The 22,952-nt window shown below is 36.8% G+C and overlaps 1 protein-coding gene across 1 annotated transcript in view; it reads left to right on the top strand.

Annotated features, from left to right (window-relative positions):
* Positions 1-489: 489 nt before the first annotated feature.
* The window catches only part of LOC120296792 (E3 ubiquitin-protein ligase parkin-like), a 131,645-nt gene continuing 109,182 nt past the window's right edge, over positions 490-22,952 (top strand). Inside the window, exons 1-3 of the mRNA XM_039318766.1 lie at positions 490-525; positions 16,920-17,036; positions 22,726-22,875. Coding sequence (XP_039174700.1) covers positions 490-525; positions 16,920-17,036; positions 22,726-22,875 — 303 coding nt within the window. The remainder of the gene's footprint in view (positions 526-16,919; positions 17,037-22,725; positions 22,876-22,952) is intronic.

Raw genomic sequence — 22,952 nt, 5'->3', positions numbered from 1 at the left:
ACAGGCAATAATAACATCCCATTTTCTAGATGTTAATCTAGAACCAATTAAAAGACTCTCGATCTATCATTTCTTGAAAACGGTGGCAGGATTTGTTTTAATCTACTTCATTGTTCCAGTAGTCAGCTTTTCTTAAGTTTTTCCTGTTGATTATAACCATTAGATTTTCAAAATAGGCAAGTAAGTAATTTCAGAAGCAAAGATACAGATTAGAAAATCCTCTTTGTATCATTTTGCTTGAGAATTTACTTATTTTTAAATGCTTGGTTATTTATGAAAAAAATGCAAGCTACTGAGAGGGGTCACCCAAAGCAGTGGTTTTGTTTTAGTGCAGTATGTGAATCCAATCTATCATTTTATATATTTTAAATAAAAAACAGTTTTAAAATAAAAATTTGAATATTTATTGCAAAAGCAAATAATTCTTTACATAAAACCCTTGAAATACCACTCCAGCTGATGGGGTCCAAGACAAGAATCTTCTCCACCATGGCCCTGGCCCTTGGGAACATCTTGCCCTCTGAGGTGAGATTACGTCCCGCCCTCCTGACCTTCTTCAAGTCAGGTTCTGTCAGTTGGCCTGGGGACCAGAGAGGGAAGTATCACACTGGGGATGACCTATTGACTATTAGCACCTCCCACCTCATCCCTTACCTCCCACCTCCCTATCTTTATTTATAATTTGTAATTTATTGTAATTTTGTGTGTGTTTATATATTTATTCATATATTTATGGTTTCATTTTAATATTGTAAGATGCCCAGAATCACCCTGTGGCACGATGGATGGCAAACAAATGTAATAAATAAATAATTTCCCTAAGTACATTAAACTTGTAGACCAGTGTTTCTCAACCTTGACAATTTTAAGGCATGTGGACTTCAACTCCCAGAATTCCACAGCCAGCTGTGGAATTCTGGGAGTTGGAGTCCACATGCCTTAAAATTGTCAAGGTTGAGAAACACTGTTGTAGACCAATATTAATTTACCTGGGATTAATATGTATGTGTGTGGGTGTATACCTGGACTTTTTCAATGTAAAAGTGGTGTGCTGTTCCTTCTTTAGGATTTCAACTTTCCATTCAGTCAAAACCTTAGATATTTCAATTTCAGTTAATGTTATCATACATTAGAGAAAGGTAGACAGACAGCAGGCAAACAGATTGAAAGGACACTTGTACGTTGTTGAGGTCACTGCCACTAGACAGGTCTTTGAAAGTTTTCTTTTAGCCTTTTTTCTGTTCTGCAGTAGAACATTTACTGTACAAGAAGTAGTTATAATTGTTTTCTTTTGTAAAAGGCACTACAGTCCATTACTTCAATAAAGTGAACTCCAGCAGCCCAGCAAGCTCAAACAGAAGAGAAAATGCATCTGTTTTTGTGTTTCTGAAAATGTCTTTGCATTATTCTACTAGTTGCTGAATGCCATCAAGAATAAATAACACTAAAAATCAGACTTTGGTATTAAGGCTAAGCAACCATTATTTTTAAGGATTTTTTTAAAGAAAAAGTACAGTTACTCACTACTGATAGTCCTCCTCACTGACTGCTCCTTCAGCAACCATACAAAATTACAGTGGCACTGAAAAATAAGACTTAAGACTAATCCTCAAAGTTGCAGCTGTAGCAGTGTCTCTATGGTCACATGGTTGTGATTCAGATTGTTAGCAATTGGCTCACATTTACAACAATCTCAGCATCCCCACAGTCACATGATGGCCAAACTTCACAGCTGGTTTCTGATAAGCAAAGTCAATGGAGATACCTGCAGGAAGTTGGAAGTCACAGTCATGTGATGTTATGCTTAATCACCTGCAGTGATTCATTTAATGGCCACAGTGGGAACTGATACTGCAAGTTGGCGAGGTCAGTTGATGTTGCATTTCATGACCGTGTTGCTTAGTGACAGAACTGCTAGTCCCTACTGCAGTTGGTAAGTGAGGACTACCTGTATATGCATGAAAATATGGTTACATGACTTCTCTAAGCAAGAGTTTATACAACCAATAAATAATCAAAGTATAGGTATTGAACACCAACTGCTGTTACTTGTCAAACATCTGAGAAATATTCCTCACACACACGTGTGTTCCCTTGGCTAAGGTTGATTGGGGCTGTGTAAAAGAAATTCCTATTTTTTATGAATGTCAGTATATACAGTTTAACAAATTCAGCATTCAACTTTCTGAAGGACAAGAAATAAAATGGAAGCTTTTAATAGGAGATATAAACTTTTCACTTTAATAAGAGATATAAACTTCCATTTAGCTTGGACATTTCTAAACCCAGTTAAAATTAAGATCTGTTTAAATGTGACCTTATCCATTTATCTTCCTTATACTACCTAATGTTAATAGCTTAAAATGGAAGATAATAAGTGCTAACTGGATCTAAGTAATGATTTCCCAAGTATGATTATAAATCAAGACAAGTGGAAATTGACATGGCCTCATTGAAAGGAGAACTTATGTTAAATAATTCATAATGGTATTAATTATTTGCTAAGGGAATCTCATGATGGGCCATGATGACACCTCTTTTATGCACACATTTTTATACCTCCAGTCTCTAGTGCTATTCCTCTCGTACAGTTTTGGCAATTCTTGTAAAACTCAAGGATTTTTGAGAAGCAAAGTCAGAACTTATCTATGAATAATTTTCCAAACCAGAATGGCTTTGAGTTCTTATTAAAAAAAAAAAAGGAAGATTTGCAAGAGAGAGGTTCCCAAACATGAAATTCCCTCTTAGGAAATTTAATGCCCATTTTATACCCCTTAATTATGTATCTTTGGCTCCTGCTTTCCACTCATACAGTGACTATCCTTATGCATAAATGATACAGCTTAAGTATCTGATCCGTGTACTTCAGAAATCATAGAATTTATCAGGGGTTAAACTGTATTATTAGATATGTCCTTGCATAATTTAATCCCTGCCACTTTTCATCTGACTAAAAGGGTGAATTGTCTTCTTAAATGGCATTACCATCTGAATTACAACATCTTAAAAAACTTATATAAAGGTGTTCTGATGATTCTCCATATGTATCCACAGCAAGCAACAGTGGCACCAACATTAGAAAATATGGTTTTTAACAACACAGTACAAGTTCTACCCTTTCATAGTTATTTTCTGAGGTTGCATGCAAATAGATAAGGGATGGAGTTTGCCTCACAATGTTGTGTGGCATATTTTGCTACTTGCCTCTTTCCATACTAGGATAAAACTATACAAGAACACTCTTCATGTCTTCTTTTCCTGGGGAAAAATAGACTTTTTTTTTCTATCTAGAATAATTGTTGTCTGGATTGAAAAGATGATGGAAAACCCAACTGTATAGAGTTATAATAGTTTAAGTTTAAGAGCTATTAGACTACTTTTATCCTACAGCTTTTTGAAATCAATGAAAATAACACAAATGAATCATTCTGTAGTTTAGACATTTGTGGAGTTGATTTAATCTCTTGATCCAGTAGGATAAAACACTAACAGTCTCTAGTGGGCTATTATCTCACTCATCAGCAGCAGCTGAAATGATGAAAAGAGATTCATAGCATCATGGACTTAGAAGCAGCCTCAAGGGGAGTCAGATTAAGTCACCAGTCCTCAGATGTGAAGTTAATGCTGTATGTTTAGCCCATGGTTAGCAACTCTAACTTTATGGAATATATTTAAAATGGTCATAGACATGCACAATATTGAGTACATGCAGAGTTTTAGCTTGCTTGTATAATTTGCTTTGCTCGTAATGATCCTGCATGGTGAGGTCAATGCTGAACTGACCATGTATGTAATTGGCAATTCAGAATTTCTGTGGCTAAAGATACCATCCTAAAACCTACATTCATGGGATTCATGATCTCAACCTCTGTTGCTAATTTTCTTTGATTGACTCAGCAGATCAGTTATTTATACTCAGTTATTTTGTTTTGCTTTGATATGGGATAACCTTCATTTAAAGGATTTCAAACAGGATTGGATATACCCCCACTAAATGAGTCATTGGAATATACAATATTAATATTATTGCAATCAGTTCCACTTGTGATCTTCTCATAATTATCTGGTTGGCCACTGGCCACAGTACTTTGGGGCAGATCAAATAGGGTACTTCTAATCTTTTCAGAATAATCTGGTAGTTGTAGATTTTTGCACAAAACATCAACAAAACCTCACTGACTAATTCAGAATAAGGGAGAAAAGCAGTCCCAAGTGATGAGGAGTTGGAATGTATGCAGGTAGTCCTCAACTTACAACAATTCATTTAGTGATCGTCCAAGTTACAACAGCACTGAAAAAAAGTGACTTATGACCATTTTTCCCACTTAGGACTATTGCAACATCGCCATGGTCAAGTGATCAAAATTCAGACACTTGGCAATTAGATCCTATTTGTGATGGTTGCAGTATCCTGGGGTCATGTGATCAGCTACTGTAACTTTATAACAAAGTCAATGGCAAAGCTAGAGTCACTTAACCATGTTACTGATTTAACAATTGCAATGATTCATTTACACCTGTTGCAGGAAGGATTGTAAAATGGGGCAAAACTCACTTAACAAATACTTCACTTAGCACATAAATGTTGGGTTCAGCTGTGGTTGTAACTCGAGGACTTTTCCTTCTGTCATGTCGAGACTGTGTTATCAAAATGTCGATTTAAACTATACTTTATACTGGATTAGAAACAAACATGAAAATAGGACCTAATATTCTTGGACAAAATATCACCTCACAAAGTGGGAAGAAAGATTCAACTGCCTTTTTACCTCACTTTTGTAGAAATTAGTGGATTGTTCCTGTCCTCCCACAAATTTGGCTCAACTTTAAAAAACAAACTACATTTGAATGGGCAATAGAAGTCATCTTATAAAGATTAGTTTACAAATAAGAAATTGATTTCCCAGCTTTCTATGCAGAAAGAATATCAAAAGACTTGCACTTCCAGATCCTGTTGAAACTACTCTCAGAATATCCCCACATTGCAGAAAAAAAGTAAAACTTGCCTGTGATGAAAAAAAAAACAACCTTTCAATTCAGTATGTTAAATTCTGCTCTATCTAGCTTAGTATATAGTCAAAACTCTTAAAAATTATAATGGATTTATTACAGTCAGATATTTTCTGAGAAAAATATCATCCGCACTTTTCCCACACCAGACATTGTGATTTTATAAGGGATGAATTTATATGCAATTATATTCTTAAAAGACCAGCTTAATCATAATATTATGCATTTAGCAGGATGCTAAAATCATGCTCACTTTGTTTACTGAATTTCTTGTTTGTGGTAAGAAAAAAAGAGAGAAATGGATGGAACATTTATTTAGTATTTTACTACTTGGTATTTTAAAATTGCTCTGGAAATTTATATTGTACATATTTCTATTTTCCTGTTCATATGTAGTGTCCTAGTCTAGTCTAGGATGATACGTAATACTATATTTTTTTTTATTTTGGAGCATCTAGAAGTATATGTGTTAATTAAGTTTATTGTCTTTTTTACCCATTTTATTTTATGATCTATTAGTTATTTAATTATATTTATTTTGTTAATAATTAATTCCAGTGGTATATTTATTTCTTGTCCAACCCTTCCCCAATGAAAACATGACTTTTATTTGTAGGGCAGTCATGTAAATTCATATATCATTTTAAAAGGTGAAAGTATCACATTCTTTAAGAACTCCTGCTTTAAGGAAATTTCTAAAAGACAGACTGGGGCAGCACAGTTAAGATGCTGGCTTGTTGTTTGGATAGCCAGCAGCCCAAGTTTCAGACCTGAATGCCATGCAATGGGATGTGCTCCTATCCTCACCCCATCTCCTGCCAACCTAGTTTTTCAAAGGCATGCAAATGCGAGTAGATAAATAGGTACCACTTTGGTGGGAGAGTAACAGTACTCCATGACATCATGCTGGCCACATGACCGCGGAAATGTCATCAGACAATGCTGGCTCAGTGGCCTTGAAATGTATATGAGCACTGCTCTCTATAGTCAGCAATAACTAGCAGAGTAAAATCCACAGGGGGACTCCTGAAAGATGGACGTGTTTTAATTGTGTCTATTTCCTATGCAAAATTTTTGCTCTGTAAAACAAAATCTTTTTACAGGTGTCCTACATTGCTACAAATTGGGTCCAACAGGCAAAGTGGTACAGCTTAATATATTTCTACAATGTGATACTGTATTGCTGACACACTGAACAATAGGCTCACGGGGATGTATTGTGCATTCATTTCCCATAGTTTAGTGTGAAGTATTGACTGTTCTAGTGCTTGAGCTGCCTCCTGAGGTGTGTAGCATTCTAAAGTAAGCTGGGTGTATTATCTTTATAATGCAATTGGCATTTGCATTCACTCTCCCATTTATATTGAAGCAGCTTATTTCATCTATTTCCTCTTTGAAAGCCTTCTATTCAACAAGACTTTAAATTGGCTGTGCAATTCAAGAGAACCATTAAGATATATGGTACCGATTCTGTATGCTCCATGCAGTTTCCGCAGTTCGTGTCTATAGGACCGTGATTTACACCCTAATGCTGCAATCAATATCCACTTACTTGGATGTCAGCATCATTGAACTCAATGGGATGATCTCCTTAGACTTTTAGTTCAATGAAACTGGCATTCTGACAACAGCAAGTAGGTATAAGTTTGCATAATTCCAGTATGCCAAGGATGGCATGATGAATCAACGTTACAGTACATATTCTCTGAAAGGGTCTGCTCTGCGCAGCATCCTAAAATCAGAATTTGGGGGAACCCTAGGTCTCCTCTTCATTGGGATTCTTCAAAATGGCACCCTCTTTTTTTCAGGCTTGTGGAGAAAGCTGGAAAAAAAAGTTGGGATGTTTTAATAAATATCAAAAGACTGTTGTGCTCCTTTCAAATTTGAAACAGCTCTTCCTAATAATTTTTGAAGTATGCAGACTCCTACAAATTATTCCTGCCAAAAGTTCTGAAAGCAGAATTCTATCCCTTGGTGTCAATATAAGAATAATGGTATGTCACATATAATTCTTTTTGCATTGAACGGGGCTAATATCTTTTATCCTCTACCCTGTTTTTACATTCACTTATGATCAAGTCTGTACAAATATATTTAAAGATATCGCTGACATTCTTCATTTATATGGTTCATAAATAAGGGCAGAATCTCCCCCTGCAGTGCATTTCAATTTCAGTTAAAAAACAACAACAACAACCTCCCATTGCACAGGGGTTTGGTGGAAGGACAGTGTGTGACAGTGTGTATTGAGTGCTGGTATTTTGCATAATTAGGTTGCCTGCAGGGTTGCCAACTGTCCTAATTTTATCTGATTAAGGTGAAATGCAGAACTGTCCTCATCTTGCCAAGGGGAAGCAGTGCCAAGTGACATCATAGAGCACAGTAAAGGAGATGATGTGATTATATATGTATTGGTAAAGATGTGACAGGGATATATATTTTGGTAGTATCAAATGCATGGAACTAATGCTGATCATCTAGAGGACTTTGATACTTAAACAAACAAGTTGCTATTACCTATCCCAATATTTAATTATGTACATAGTAACTTTCTTTGAATGGCCTTCAGTATAATCTCTACTGACTGAATGTGACTGTACATGTTTGAGTTTTGGCCTAGAGCTCGTTTGCTTCACTTAAAGTCTAAGGCATTTATGTAGCATTCAAATATTTATTTAAATCCCCACCGAAGGACTCCTTATGGATTCAGAGAAGCATGGCTTGGCTTGTAGCAATCTCTCCTGGTATGTTGTCCTCTGGATATATTTGGGATACATATTTGTGAGTTGACAGTTCTGGAAATTGTAGCTTCAACATATCTGGAGGAGGCACCAGGTTGAGAAAAGTCAGTTAATAGAAACAGAATGTGATATGTGGAGATGAAGTGAGGTATGTCATTAAAAGGAGTGAAGCTGCTGTATGCAGTCCTGTTTTGGGTCCCTAAAAGCTATGTGATACTGCTCTTTTTAAGTGGGCTGAAGACAGACTCGGACCGATCTGGATTTAGGATTCAAAGCAGTTCAAGAAACTACCGTAAATGCCGGCGTATAAGACGACTTCCACGAGCGCTGAAATCGGCGCCAAAGACGGGGGTCGTCTTATACGCCGAGTCGTCTTATACGCCGGAAATACTGGTAGTTTCCGGCGTATAAGACGACGTTCTAGGAATGTGGCCCGGCTATAAAGACAGGGGTCGTCTTATACGCCGGGTCGCCTAATACGCCGGCATATACAGTACTTTGGAAGTCTGAAGCTGCTTCCACTATTTGCCATTCACAGTTACCATCTTTCCTGCAACCTCCATTCCTACTTTCTTCATAACATTTGTTTTTTCTGGCAAGGCCTTCTTTTATCTGCTTCCTGGGATTATGCCACCCAACATAACCAAAGGTGCGGGTAATAAATTGACGGTTAGGGCAGTACTTCCTGCATCAATCTTAATGAAAATTCCAATAACTCAGATCATTCTGTGAGACGGAAAGCTTTTCAGTCCCTTTTCATAGCAGTCCCTTTTCGTAGAAGTGCAACCAAATTATGAAATACTCTTTAATGCTGCCAAATTGTTCCAGAAAATTGTCTTCCTTTTTTTGGCCTCAGTGCTAATTACAATGTTGCTGTACAGAGTATAGGTAGTCCTCAGCTTAAAACAGTTCATTTAGTGACTACAACAGTTCAAAGTGACTGTTCAAAGTTACAGCAGCATAGTGACTGTTCAAAGTTACAGCAGCACTGAAAAAAGGTACTTACGACCATTTTTCACACTTACGACCGTTGCAGCACCCCATGGTCACGTAATGAAAATTCAGACACTTGGCAACTGACTCATATTTATGACATTTGCAGTGTCTCAGGGTCATGCAATCACCTTCTGTGACCTTCTGACAAGCAAAGTCAATGGGGAAGCCAGATTCACTTAACCACCAAGTTCCTAACTTAAAAACTGCAGTGATTCACTTAGCAACATAAATTTTGGGCTCAATTGTGGTCATAAGTAGAGGACTACCTGTATATTTATTGCTGTTGCTGATTTCTTAGTTGGGTAAAGATGGAAGGACAATTTTGATTCCATATGACAAATTTAATTCCACAACATCAGTATCTAGCTATCTGGATTTATACACTACTTCACTCCAAAGACTCAGTTACCCTGATGCCCTCTGATATTCTTCTTTTAATCCAATTATTAATTTTTTTAAGGATTTCCTTTAAAAAAAACCCCTATCTTTTGCCTTTCACATGTACATCCCTACTCTCCTTCCAGTTCTCGATAATGCAATTCTACTTTTGTTCCATGATGACTTACTCAGCCATTGTTCGTCTTTTTCTGCGGAGCCCATTCCCTTCTTAGAATTGTTTCACAGTATGGATAAAGTTCCCATACTCTCTCTAGCTGTCTGGATAAAAAAAAAAAATCTGACTATCTTCAAAGACCCATGCCGGCATTAAAGTAGAAATCCAAGAAAAGAGCTTGCTTTGGAGATTCCATCTTTTTCTTTGAATAAAAGATGAAGAAGATAAATCTTTTCATGAACTGGTCTGATTGTGCTAAACAGCAAGAAAGGCACAAGTGCAACGCACCTTTCACCTTCTATTCATGTCATAGGCTTTCTACTATAATATTTATGGATACAATATTAGTAAAGGAGGGATGTGTTCTAGATGAAAGTTACTTTTGAAACCCAAAATAAAAAATGATATTGCTTTGTTCCCTAGGCCTGTTGTGCATATAGCCTCAAGATATGTACAATAACAAGGCAACCAAAGTTAATAAGTATAAATAGCATGGCTGGCAGCAGACAAAATTGCTACTGTTGAAATGAAGCCAAATAAAAAAGTCACCTTGTATTGAAGGGAAAGGAGTCCCTTGCTAAACAAGACAAGTTGCCTGCCAGTGTCAGCAGGGAGCTGTCCAGCAGCTTCAACAAGTGGAGAAGTTCATAATGAGAAGGGCTCTTCTGCTCAAACTTTCTGGTTTCCTAGTGGAAACTTAAGAACATAGTTCTATCATCTTGTTTTGCTCAGTGAGCATTGTGGAACCAGAGCATAAGTTTCAAATTTGTGTCTTCTACATTTAGTGTTAGTAATTTGGATTTTAGTAAATCGGAAATTAAGTTAGTAAATTGTTGATTTATTCTCCGTAGCACTTGAGGGCAGGACAAGAAACAATGGATGGAAGATTGTCTGAGGGACATTCAACCTGGGAAAATAAGGAGGCATTTCCTGACTGTGAGAATGATTAATCAGTGGAATAGCTTGCCTCCCAGAGTTGTGGGTGCTCTATCACTAGAGGTTTTCAAGAAAAGACTGGATAAATATTTGTCCAGGTTGGTATAAGGACTCCTGTCTTGGACAAGGAGTTGGACTATAAAATCTCCAAGGTCCCTTCCAGCTCTCTATGATTCTATGATTCTATTTTCAAATACTTCATCCACTTAACATATAATAAGATGTTTCTTTTGATGGTTTTCTGAAACTGAGTTTCACTATGTATTTTTATTAGTAGTATTTTATCATAGTGGGTTTGCTGGCTCCATTAAAGCTGTATTAGTTTATTTTAAATATCCCCTGACGTCTACCAAGGATGGGTTTTTTCCTCCTTTTATATGAGGTCCCCATGAGATATCAGCTTAATCCATAGAAGGCATGGTATAGGGCAAGAATCTGAAGCTAGCATGCATACATAATTTATTTAGATAATTCTTCATATGAATCAAATGTGGATTTATTTGAATCTCAAACTTAAGAAAAATGAAAAATCATAACAGTTCCACTTTTTATTCCTTCAGGCATGTACACAAATATTTAAAAATTCACTATCTCATCTACATTTTACTACTTATACATGTAAGAAATGTTAGTGCATTACTAGTGTGTGGAGGATGATTAAGCGTACTATCTGTTAATTGTCTTCACTAACCTCTCTCTTCGCTGCTGCTTTTATAAGATATGTTCCAAATTTGGCTCTGAAATACCCCCTCTTTTGGTTTGTTTGATTAGGATGCCATACAGCAAAGACAGAGAGAAAAAAGTCACATTTAACAACCTCTAGAAAGTTAGAATATTTAACATTTAGCCCAAAATGAGATTCAAATGAAGACAGTGAAAAAATAATGCCCAGTTCTTTAAGTACTCGTATAATAAAAGAAAGCACTCTGAAATGCAAACATTTTCCCTGTTGATATTTTTTTTATCTGCCATAAAGGTTAGCAAGAAGGTATCTTTGAAGCAAATGGTATAGCGGTCCATTTACTTTGAGTAATTTGGCCTTAAAGCAGCTATTAAGAGGGAAGAACTTCTGCAAGCAGAGGCCAGAGTGCCACACAATCACTCTTGCAGAATTTTCCCTGTTTCAGCTGATATGCTCTCTCTCTATTGCTAGCAAGGCATTTCCTGTCATTTGTTTTATCTATTCCAGTCTCAGGCAAGAATTGCATAGCATTTTCTGTGCAAGCAAGTAGATTTGACGAAGAAATAGAACAAGGAACCAGAAGTCTTTGCTAAGGGATTTGGCAGAATGAATATCAATATGAATCTGTATCTTCAGTTAATGCAGGCTATATTGCAATCGTATTGTAAGCATATGGGAATGTCTCTGAGATGGTAAGTTTCTTTCTGTACTAGAAGGCTCATCATCAACAACAACAACAACAGGTGGCAGCCCCAAAGTAGAGGTGCCCTTGCACAGGTTCATCGTGGGCCCCAGTTGTGCCCTTTCCTGTACATAGAGGCCTTGCTCATGGTCACTCATTCCCTTGGCTGCTTTTCACACTTATGACATCTGCAGCACTCCCACAGTCAGACACTTGGCCACTGACTCATATTTCTGACAGTTGCAGCATCCCGAAGTCATGTGATCACCTTCTGCAACCTTCTGACAAGAAATGTTAATGGGGAAGCCATATTTACTTAACAACGGTGTTACTGACTTGTCAACTGCTGTGATTCACTTAACAACTGTGGCAAGAAAGGTCTAAAATAAGGCAAAACTCACTTAACAAATGTCTCACTTAGCAACAGAAATTTTGGGTTCAACTGTGGTCCTAAGTCAAGGACCACCTGTATGTGTAAAGATGTAAATTCCTGTCCTTTGACATTATGCTGTAGGGATCATTGTACTAAAACAGAAGTTCCAGATTTTTGAGGATAAAATAAGGGGAACAAATCAAATATATCACCTTAAGCTTCTAGGTGAAGTGGCATGAAACAAAGGGGATTTTGGTACTTTGCAACCTCAGATTGCACAGCGTAGTGTAGCTGCAGAGAGTGACGATTCCATATTATGCTCTTTAATATTTCTTCTCCAATGTAACACTGAACATGTTACTTATTTGGGCAATGATATGTCTGCAAGAAAACAACCGAGCTCAAAGAGCACCAAGGACTCCACAGTTCCACCCTAAGCTACAAATATTCTCTTCTATTGATCCCTCCCCAAAATACAAAGCAACAGCATTTATTTTGCAAGTTTGCTATATCGACTTGTCAATCAGGCACATTAATTTGTTTTTTTAATCAAATAAATAGCAATGGCCTTTTAGATTAGCAGCTTAAAATAAAAAGAAAAGTTAAGTTAATTTATTAAAACCATTCCTTCTTTATCTTTAGTTAGAAAAGCTGCTACTTGCATTCATGGGAAGAATGTATTTTCTATTCTATTCTGTTCACAGTCTTCATGTGTTTTATAAAAACTTAAAGATCCAAAAAGTGAGTCATGCTTAATGTATCCTAAAAGTTTAAGTAAAAGGTCTAGAAAAGAAGGACTGAAAAGCTAGCACAGGCCTTCTCCAATCTAAACATCCCCTGTAGGAGCTTAAATTTCCAGAGTTAACCAGACAACATACCCACTGAGAATTTTGGGAATCGGTTCAAATATCTGAATGATGGCTAGATTGAAGAAGGCGAAGCCAGCATGTTGCTATTTTTTGCTCACTACAAAATATCGTTCCTACTATTTTTAAATAGTTTCTGGCCAGGACAATAATTTATTTATTGCTTCTTGAAAATTACAAATCCTCATACTTCTGCCAGATGAAAGCAATTATACGTATCCTAGCATAATGTTGTAGGACCCAATCTGGGTTGGTCACCGGGACCAGAGTTTAACCTTCCGAGGTTTTGGACTCATGCTGGAGCCCATTTTCAGGGACTTCTCTCTAGTCTGGCTGACTGAAATAGGCAATGAGAGATTAAACAGGACAAAGGAAGAGATATAAGGTAGGATCCCATCTGGGTCGGTCACCCAGAGGTTTTGTCATACCTCTTCCTTTGTCCTGCCTAATCTTTCATTGCCTGCTTACGGATATATTTCAGTCATGTTGTTTTCTGCTCTCTAGTATCAATAAGGCAACTGTGATTAACCTTCACTCCAAATTCTTTTTTTATTTTTCTTAATGAGAATAACTATATGAAGGAGAAAAGGTTAACTAAAAGCAGTGAATTTTAGTGCAATGAGGTCACTAAATCCTTTGGCATTAGTGCCTGACACCTCAAGAGTGATTATGGGGTCATACAGATACAGTTCTTCAACACTAGCTTAGACATGAGAAGGATAAAGGTCTTACCGTCACATCAGCATTTTAATTATTTTCAACAGTTTTAGATTTGAAAAAGAGTGGAAGGATGAATCAGCATTTATGAGTGTACTATGACATCAGTGCAATAGATTTGGCTGATTCTATTATAAATCTTTATTCTGGGATCTTTGTGCAAGTCCTAGCAACATTTTTCTATAAATGAGCTTATTTCTAGTGTTCATATAAATCTCAGTTAAAATTAACATTTTAACCAATTTTGATTTATGTGTGTTTTTAGAATCTTGAACTTTCATGGTAGTGTAATGTAATTAATTCTCTAGGGAAAATCTGGAAGGTTTCATTGCCTTTCCATATAAGTCAAGTAACACTTATTTTCTGCTCTCATTATGGTTCTTTACATTTGTTGCTTTGTATTTCATTTTATATAATGTATATGCTAATAAATAAATATGGGAAACAGGAAAATATTATTTGGGTGGAATATTGGTTTCTGTATATAAACCCTAGAAGATTCTGTTGTATTTTAATCATCTGTTTCCACAGATCCTAATCTAGCTATTCTCATTCATTATCTGTACAACTTGTGCATCTATATAGCAAAAAAAAAATGTTCATGGCTAACTCTTCTTTCTTACTTCCATCACATGTTCCATCCACACTACCCAAGTCAGTCTTAAGGAGCAATATTCTATGCACAGATGCCTTCTTATGTACACTCCACATTGGGATTGTAGTTTGGGATTGTAGTTCCCATTGTCTTTTGTCATGCTGGCAGGTATTAATACAGTTGGTTCAAAATATCTGACAGGGATTGAGTTGTCAATGTTTGCTCTAACCATGATTAAGATGATTAATAAAACTACATATACAAAATGCAGACCCCTTCAGATGGGATCAATCTTGCATACATAGTTGATGCATATATGCAAGATGCATATATATTTATTTCTTTTCTATCAGAGGCCTAGTTTACTAAAGTTTACTCCTCAATTATTTTTATTGGGTATTTTTGTGGATTTAAATGACAAAGAAACTATTTTGATGTTGAATTTACTAACCGCAGCAAGGTTACTAGTAGGTTCATATTGGAAGAAAGATTCGTTGCCTACTTTAGAAGAATGGATATCTAAAGTTTCTACTTTTGCAGAAATGGCAAAAATTTCTGCTTATTTAAAGGATCATACACAAGAAAGATATATCATTGTATGGAGAAGATGGATAGACTATATTCAGAAAAAGTATGGAACTATGAAGTATCATTTATTTTATGAGTAAATTTTATAGTAAATGTTGTATAAGAGATTTGTTTATGACGATGTAATTTAAATGGGAGTTAAGGGCTAAGTATGATTTTTCTTTTTCCTTTTTTTTCTTTTCTTTTTTTTTCTTCTTTTTCTATTGTATAACTTTGTTATTAATAACCCTGTACTCTGCTCTGGGAAGTGAGGGGGGGTTGAGGGTGGGTGGGTGGGTAAGTAGGTAGAATAGGATTATATAGTTATGGTAATTTATGAGAGAGGTGCTGCTTGGGCACTTCCCCTATGCTGTATTCCTGTGTTTGAGAGGGATGAGAGGGGAGGAAGGTGCAGGGAGGAAGTAGGATGGTAAGAGGAGAAGGGGAGGGGAAGAGAGTAGGAGGGGAGGAGAGAAAGAGGAAGGAAGTAGGGAAGGTATCAAAGAGGGTGGATGCAGCCTGGGGGAAATGAGCAAGCGGCACCAATGGTTATGATGATTTTATCTTATTTTGTAAATTGAATTTTGTATGCTGAATAAATGGAAAATAAAAACTTTTAATAAAAAAAAATGCAGACCCCTTCAGATGGGATCAATCTTGCATATATACTTGATGCATATATGCAAGATGCATATATATTTATTTCTTTTCTATCAGAGGCTTAGGAGTTTGAGGGTTCTGTACAGGTGCTTAGCTATTCCTAGCACTGCACTCTTCTGGACAGAGAGCTCAAGTTCTACCACCACTGGGACCAGTTTGGACTTTACTTTCTACATATTCTCTTGTTTTTTCTTCAGGCCCTTGTATTTTTCTGGCTTCTCATAGTCCTTCTTCCTTATGTTGTTGTCACTTTGCACTGCTACATCTATCACTATTGCTGCCTTCTGATCCTTGTTCACTACCACAATGTCTAGTTGATCAGCCAGTACATACCTGTTTGTCTGGATCTGGATCTGTCTGGATCAGGTTCTTAGCTCACCTATTCTCCATGATCTTCAGTAGACTTTCCCATCTGGGCTTGGGAGGACCTAGCCCATATAGTGTGCAGATGTTCCTGTATACATTGCCAGCTACTGTGCCATTCAGTATATGTTGTTCCTGTCTGCATCTTATATCCTGCCACAATGTGTTGAATTGTCTCTGAGAACTATCTGTGTGGTCTGGATCTCAGGTCCTATCTGATGTGGTAGACTTCTGTTTCTATGGATCTGAGGTTTAATGCCAATTCTTAGGTTGCTATGATCTGTGCCCTAGTGTGTCTTTTAATCCAGCCCCCTCCCCAGCCACTGGTAGGATTTCCCAATGTCTGTCATCTCAGTATTTGTTGATGGTACATCTGTAGTCTTTTTCTTGTCATGGCATTTTGTCTGCTTGATCTTTCTCCCACATCTTCTGTTGCCTCAGGCATTCCCTCATCAGCTCATCTTTGGGTACCATCTTACTCCTGGATGTTCTGGGTTTCATGCAGGACAGTGGCTTTTGCACTCATGAGACTCTTTCTGGCTGTTGTACAGTCTCAGGGTATGGCTTGGGGTGGAAACCTCTGTACATTGTAAGGAGCTTCTGAATCTTCACATCGTCACCTTCCATGTCCTGCTTTGGCCAGCTCATTATATCTTCAGGATATATGATGACTTGGCAGAGTATTCATGTTGATGTATGGATCTTGTTCTTCCCATTAATATGACTCTTCAGGACTTGTCTTATCCATCTTATCCTTTGGTGGTTCCTATGTAACTGTGTGTCTGCTATGTGGTCCACTGGGTGGTTGGTTGGTTAGCTGGTTAGTTAGTTGTTTGGTTGGCTGGTGGATGGATGATGGAGGATGGATGGAGGGAGGGAGGGAGGGAGGGAGGGAGAAAGAGAGAGAGAAAGCGAAAGAGATGAAAGAGTATACGATAAAAAGTATAATATGCTGTGTGTGGGCGTATTTGACCCAAAAACACAAAACTGCTGAGACTGGCTGTGTAGAAAATCCTCTTCTGCTAATTTCCTCATTTCTCAGCACCTCACATGGGTAGCATTCTTAAACTGTTCTAAAATGTAGTATGGAATATATCCCTTCTAGGTTCACAGTACTTTATGATGCTGTTTAAGCAGGTTATCCATCGTTGATGCTGTAACTATGTATCTTCTTGCAGTATATCATTCTGAGCAAGTCAGAATCAGTTCTCATCTGCACTTTTTTTATTACAGCAGGCTGTCCAGACTCCTTGATTAAAGAGCTGCATCACTTCAGAATTCTTGGAGAGGAGCAGGTGAGTGAACCTCTGAAAGATACTGACTCTGAATGATGGTATCATGGTGCCCTGAACATAGACAGTAATGAGACAGTTTCTTCTCTCTCCAGGGAAGCATGGTATCTCATGTCTTTCCCAGGGCTCTAATATTGGGGGAGCAGAAACTCCCATATGTGACTTATCTCTCACTCCCTTTCTTTCAATTGATTTATCATTATTCTGGGTAACTATATTGGTACTTTATTAATTAATATATATGCACGACCTGCCACAGCTTTTCAACTCAGGATCCCTGTAGAAAACAGGCAGTAAATTTACAAATGGACAAATAAGATGATAGAGACTGCCTGAGTTAGATGTATGGTGTTTCATCCTTTCTTTTTATTCATTTGATTAAGATCTTTAAATACTACCTATCATATCGTTACAGAGTTTCAGTTCGGGACACAATAAACACTGATTTAATTATTCTTTTGTATAACATACCCACCTTTTACTTTTTTGAATATGAAGCCAAACGGACTAGGAGTTGATGGACTCACTTAGTATGATTTGCATTTCTATTATTTAATTTGCAATTTCCTGACCTCAGATAATTTGGATTGCAGCTGTATGTCAAAATCCACACTTTTAAAAAGTTTGCCATGCATTTCCATCTTTAAACAACTATACAAAAATGGGAAATGAGGAGTATTGGGCATATCAAACTTATTATGCTAGGGGAATATTTTTGAAAAATGCATCAAAATCCACACTTTTAAAAAGTTTGCCATGCATTTCCATCTTTAAACAACTATACAAAAATGGGAAATGAGGAGTATTGGGCATATCAAACTTATTATGCTAGGGGAATATTTTTGAAAAATGCATCTATTAAGAATTGTAACAAAAATATTGATATTAATAGGAAAATTCCCGGAACAATTTTTTTTGATGCTAATACATCTCTTGGTTATTTAGAAGGACCTGAAATAGAACATTGCAATCATTGGCATGCAATTAACTCAGTTTCAAAATATTTTGAAATAATTTAGGACTATATACCCTTTATTTGCCAGGTATGGCATTTCACGAATATCAATCCTGTTCTTTTTCTTTAGTTGACTTAATGAATTTTTAAGTCCTTTTCATGATTAGCAAAGACAGTTTCTATTCCCAAAATTTTTTGTAGAAGTACTTTTAACTATTTAACTATAGGCCATATAAATTAAAACACTGTAGAACAGTTGCTCATGTGCCTTGTTAGTAAAATTATCTTATAAATGATTTTGAAATAAATTTTTGATAGCCCTAATTTCCTCCACTTGTGTGGATTGAGGAATACACTATCTATTTTAGAGAACAGTCCTAAGGATGAGGGAATTAGGGTCAGGACTTACGTCTCTAGCTATTCCAGCTTGATTCATCCAAGGCGCAGCCAACATTCACCTAATATTTTACTTTTTAGAAAAATAGTAGCTAAAGAAAAGTACAGGTAGTCTTCAACTTATAAACATTTGTTTAGTGACCATTCAAAGTTACAGTGCTCTTATGACTGTTACAACTGTCGCAGCATCCCAAAGCTCATGTGATCAAAATTCGAATGTTTGGCAACTGGCATGTATTTATAATGGTTGCAGTGTCATAATGATCCCCTTTTGTGACCTTCTGACAAGCAAAGTCAATGGGGAAGCAAGATGCACTTAATAACCACTTATTAGCTTATTAATCAACTGCAGTGATTCACTTAATAACCACAGCAAGAAAGGTTGTAAAATGGGGCAAATGTCACTTAACAACTGTCTTGCTTAGCAGTGGAAATCTGGAGTTTAATTTTGATCATAAGTAGAGGACTATCTGTATTTCTAACATTAAAACAGGGAAATTTTGCCAGTTGTGGAATTTAGTGCAACTTTACAGCACCAAAACTGTGATTTATTCTTCATGTGTGCTAATTCTTTTCTTCAGATAAGTGATTTCTCATTATTAACTGAGCCATTAATAAATAAGAATTTATGAAATATAGGGAGAAGTATGACAGCATATTAGGAAGTACTGTATATCCATATCTTATTTTCTGTGTGATTATTAATCCTATTATGGATTCATACATTGGGTAGGGAGCTGAAATTGATGATTCCTATTTCCTTTCCAAATGTTATTTTCTGTGCTTCCAGCAGATCATAACTTGAGGGTTTGGGAATTTGTTTGTCAGGGTGGGGGTGCTTTATTTAGAGACTGTACAGCAGACAATGAACAAAAGCTACCCCCATGCATTATTTATTTATATAATCTGTATAGCTGCCCCTCTTAGAAACAAGTGGCTCTCAGTGACATGCAACAAAACTAAAACATTTTTTTCTTTTTACGACCCTGCAATCCCTTATAATCAGGGTGGAGTCTGGGCAACTGAACGGAGCTGTGTGTTTGCTGGCCAGATGCCCTTCCTGATGCCTACATGGAGTTCTCAGCAGATATTTTCTCTTTGCGCCCTGATAGAGAAACATAGGTTGCTGCCTAAGATTGAACTCCCAAGCTCCTGAGTGTGAAGCAAGTGTCTTCACTTCTAGGCCACTAAGCTACTCAAAACTAGAACAGTAAATAATGTAATGATAATTTACATTATTTTTTAAAATTAAAAACTTTAAGAATAAAGTTAAAATAAAGAATAATAGATGAAGCGATGTTAATAATAATGGAGCCATCTCACTAGTTCACTTTCTCCTGGAATCCCCAGGTTTCCTGGCATAACCAGGCCTTGCAGGACCTTTGGTGGCTTGGGAGAGATGAGGGCATCCTCACCTTTGGGGGAGAAAATTCCACAACTTAGGGGGTCATAGCTGAAAAGGCCTACAACCTAGGGGTTGCCGGATTTAATTCCCTAGAAAATAGAATCTGTAATATGCACATTCTGTTGGATCTAGTGGGACAAGAAGATATCTGACAATCCCTCAGATAGCCTGTTCCCATGCCATATAGGGTTTTAAAATCAACACCAGCACCTTGAATCTGACCTGAAAAGAAACTAGTAACCAATGTAGTTCACACAGCAGAGATGTGTTCCATTGCTTCTACCAGAAATACAATAACTGTTCACACTGCTACATCTTGGCACCAGCTGAAGTTTCCAGATACACTTCAAGGACATCCCCCGTGTAGAGTGTGTTACAATAATCGAACTGGGAAATAACTAGGGATGAGTGACCGTGAGTAGGGCCCCTAGAATAGCTTAATTCCACTATTAGGATCTCACATTTCATCCAGGGAAGTTGTCATTATCTGCCACAAAGGAGAAGCATTATATAGCATTGGAAAAGAAGCCTCCCTGAATTTTTACAACTCTTTTACAAGTCATTTCTTATGTTGCAGGGAAATAAATCCCATGTTAGTTATATTTTTCTCACAGAACTGAGTTTAGTAGAGATTCCAGGAAGACAGGTGTTGCCCCAGCACATCCTTTGAAGAAACTCAAAACATAACTCCTCTGGCAGGTCCACACAGTACTATGTAGATATATATTGAGTTATTGAGCTTGAAGAAGAAACAGGGTTCATTTCTTAAAGAAACATTTAAGTTCCTTCAGGATAGATTTTTTGCAATCTAGAGTTTTTCAGAAATAATGTCTTCAATATGTGTGGGTGCTCCTAAGCTGGGTAGGTATTTCAGTGCAAGGAATCTGATTAAAAGCATGTGTTCTATAGGTACACCAGTAGCATATTTTGCAACTGAATGGCTTTTTGTTAAAATGTAGGACTTGACTGAATTATATGAAGTGAATGGAGAGAGAGATGAAATTAAAAGATACATTTGAAAATACTGATCTAAAATACAAAAGACAACTTGGTGACTGAATAATGAATTAGGTGAATGTATATAACGTAATTTTGTTTCTTATGTTCATCTACTCCTTGTTTTGTCTTTGGAAAAGTATAGTATAATGGTTTGGTATGGTTCCTATGTAAACATAATCTTCAAGGTGAAAACAGATTTTATTTCCCAAATTGAATCCAGTGAATCAAATTTATTTAGTTGTTTGTTTATTTGTTTTTCAAATGCATATAGCAACTCTTACCAGGATAAGATAATCCCAAAAAGCAAGCCCTAATTAACTTTAGATTTATGATTTATGATCAATCATTAAAAGGCAGTGGCAACCAAGACCAATACTTTAATAAATGAGAAAGATATTAGATTGTACAACCCAAATGTATAGAATTCTTTATTCCCCTGGGTGTGGTACTACTTCCATTGGTACAAATCAGTGCATCACAACACATAATTGCTAATGAGATCTTTTTCTACACTGAAAGTAAGTGATAATTTGTCTAACTGATATATAACTGTTAATGTATTATTCTTATTTTTGATTCAAGATATTGTGCCTGGATGAAAGCTTCAGAATGTGCAATATTTAAATTTCGCATCTGTAGTTTGTTTTCCAATGTTTTTTTGGTTTTTGTATTTGTCATATTCTCCAAACCTAGATGGTTCCAGTGGATAGAGAGAACATTATAGACTTTTTACAAATAGAGGTTAACTGTTGTTTGCTAGAACTGGGGGGGGGGGAAAGACAAGGAGAATATGTCAATTCCAATAGAACTATATCTACATGGAGGGAAGTAAGCAATGGGATACCCAAAGGTTCTGTTTTAGGCCCAGTACTCTTCATAAATGATTTAGGTAAGGGAATAGAAGGGAAACTCATTAAAGTTGCAGACAACTCTAAACTGGCAGGAATAACCAACACCCCAGAATACAGACTTGAACATTGGGCCCTATCTAACAAAATAAATTTCAATGTAGAGAAAATACCAAAGATGCTTTTTCATGAGGCAACGGGACTTTCTTGTTTTTCTTTGAAGAATTTCGCTTTTCATCCAAGAAGCTTCTTCAGCAAATGTAGAGAAAAGTAAGGATTTACACTTAGACAAGAAAAACCAAATGTATAGGTACAGATTAGGTGAAACCTGGCTCAGTCGCAGTAATTGTGAGAGGGATCTTGGAGTCCTAGTGAACAATCACTTAAATATAAGTCAGCAGTGTGCAGCAGGAGCCAAAAAAGCCAATTCAATCCTTGGCTGCATTAAAAGAGGGATTGAATCAAGATCACATGAAATATTAGTACTGCTTTTTAAAGCCTTAGTAAAACCACACTTAGAATACTGCATCCGGTTTTGGTCACCATGTTATAAAAACGATGTTGAGAATCTGGAAAGAGTACAGAAAAGAACAACAGATGATTAGGGTGCTGGAGGCTTAAACATATAAAGAATGGTTGCTGGAATTGGGTAAGTCTAGTCTAATGAAAAGAAGGACTCAGGGTGACATGACAGCAGTGTTCCAATATCTAAGGGGCTGCCACAAAGAAGAGGGGGGTCAATCTATTTTCCAAAGCACTATAAGGCAAAATGAGAAACAACTAGAGAGAAATTTCCTTAACAGCGAGAAAAAATAATCAGTGAAACAGCTTGCCTTCAGAAGGTGTGGGTGCTCCATCGCTGGAGGCTTTTAAGAAGAGACTGGACAGCTTCTTGTCTAGAATGGTATAGATTGGAGTAGAAGACCTGCAAGGTTCCTTCCAACTCTTTATTCTGTTCTGTAAAACTCCTGGCACCTTACTATGAAATAACATTTTCGGTATTGTTCAGATTAATTGAATTCGTTAGTGAAAGATGTTACATTTCTAAGGTTTATTCATTAGAATCTGGGTTTTTTTTTTCCCTTTCAGTACAATCGCTATCAATCCTATGGCGCAGAAGAATACGTTCTGCAGATGGGTGGTGTTTTGTGTCCCACTCCAGGATGTGGAGCTGGCCTGCTTCCTGAATCAGAAATGAGGAAAATAGTGTGTGAGCCAAGAAATGGACTGGGTTGTGGGGTAAGAAAAATGCATCTTCCAGATAATTCTTCATGAATCAGTTGAAATTTGGTGTGTGTGGGGGGGGGAATTCTGAC

This window comes from Crotalus tigris, unplaced genomic scaffold, assembly GCF_016545835.1.
Source record: "Crotalus tigris isolate CLP2741 ecotype Arizona unplaced genomic scaffold, ASM1654583v1 scf7180000021529.231165, whole genome shotgun sequence".
NCBI classification, from domain to species: Eukaryota; Metazoa; Chordata; class Lepidosauria; order Squamata; family Viperidae; genus Crotalus; species Crotalus tigris.
This window is presented reverse-complemented; position numbering and strand designations above follow the sequence as displayed.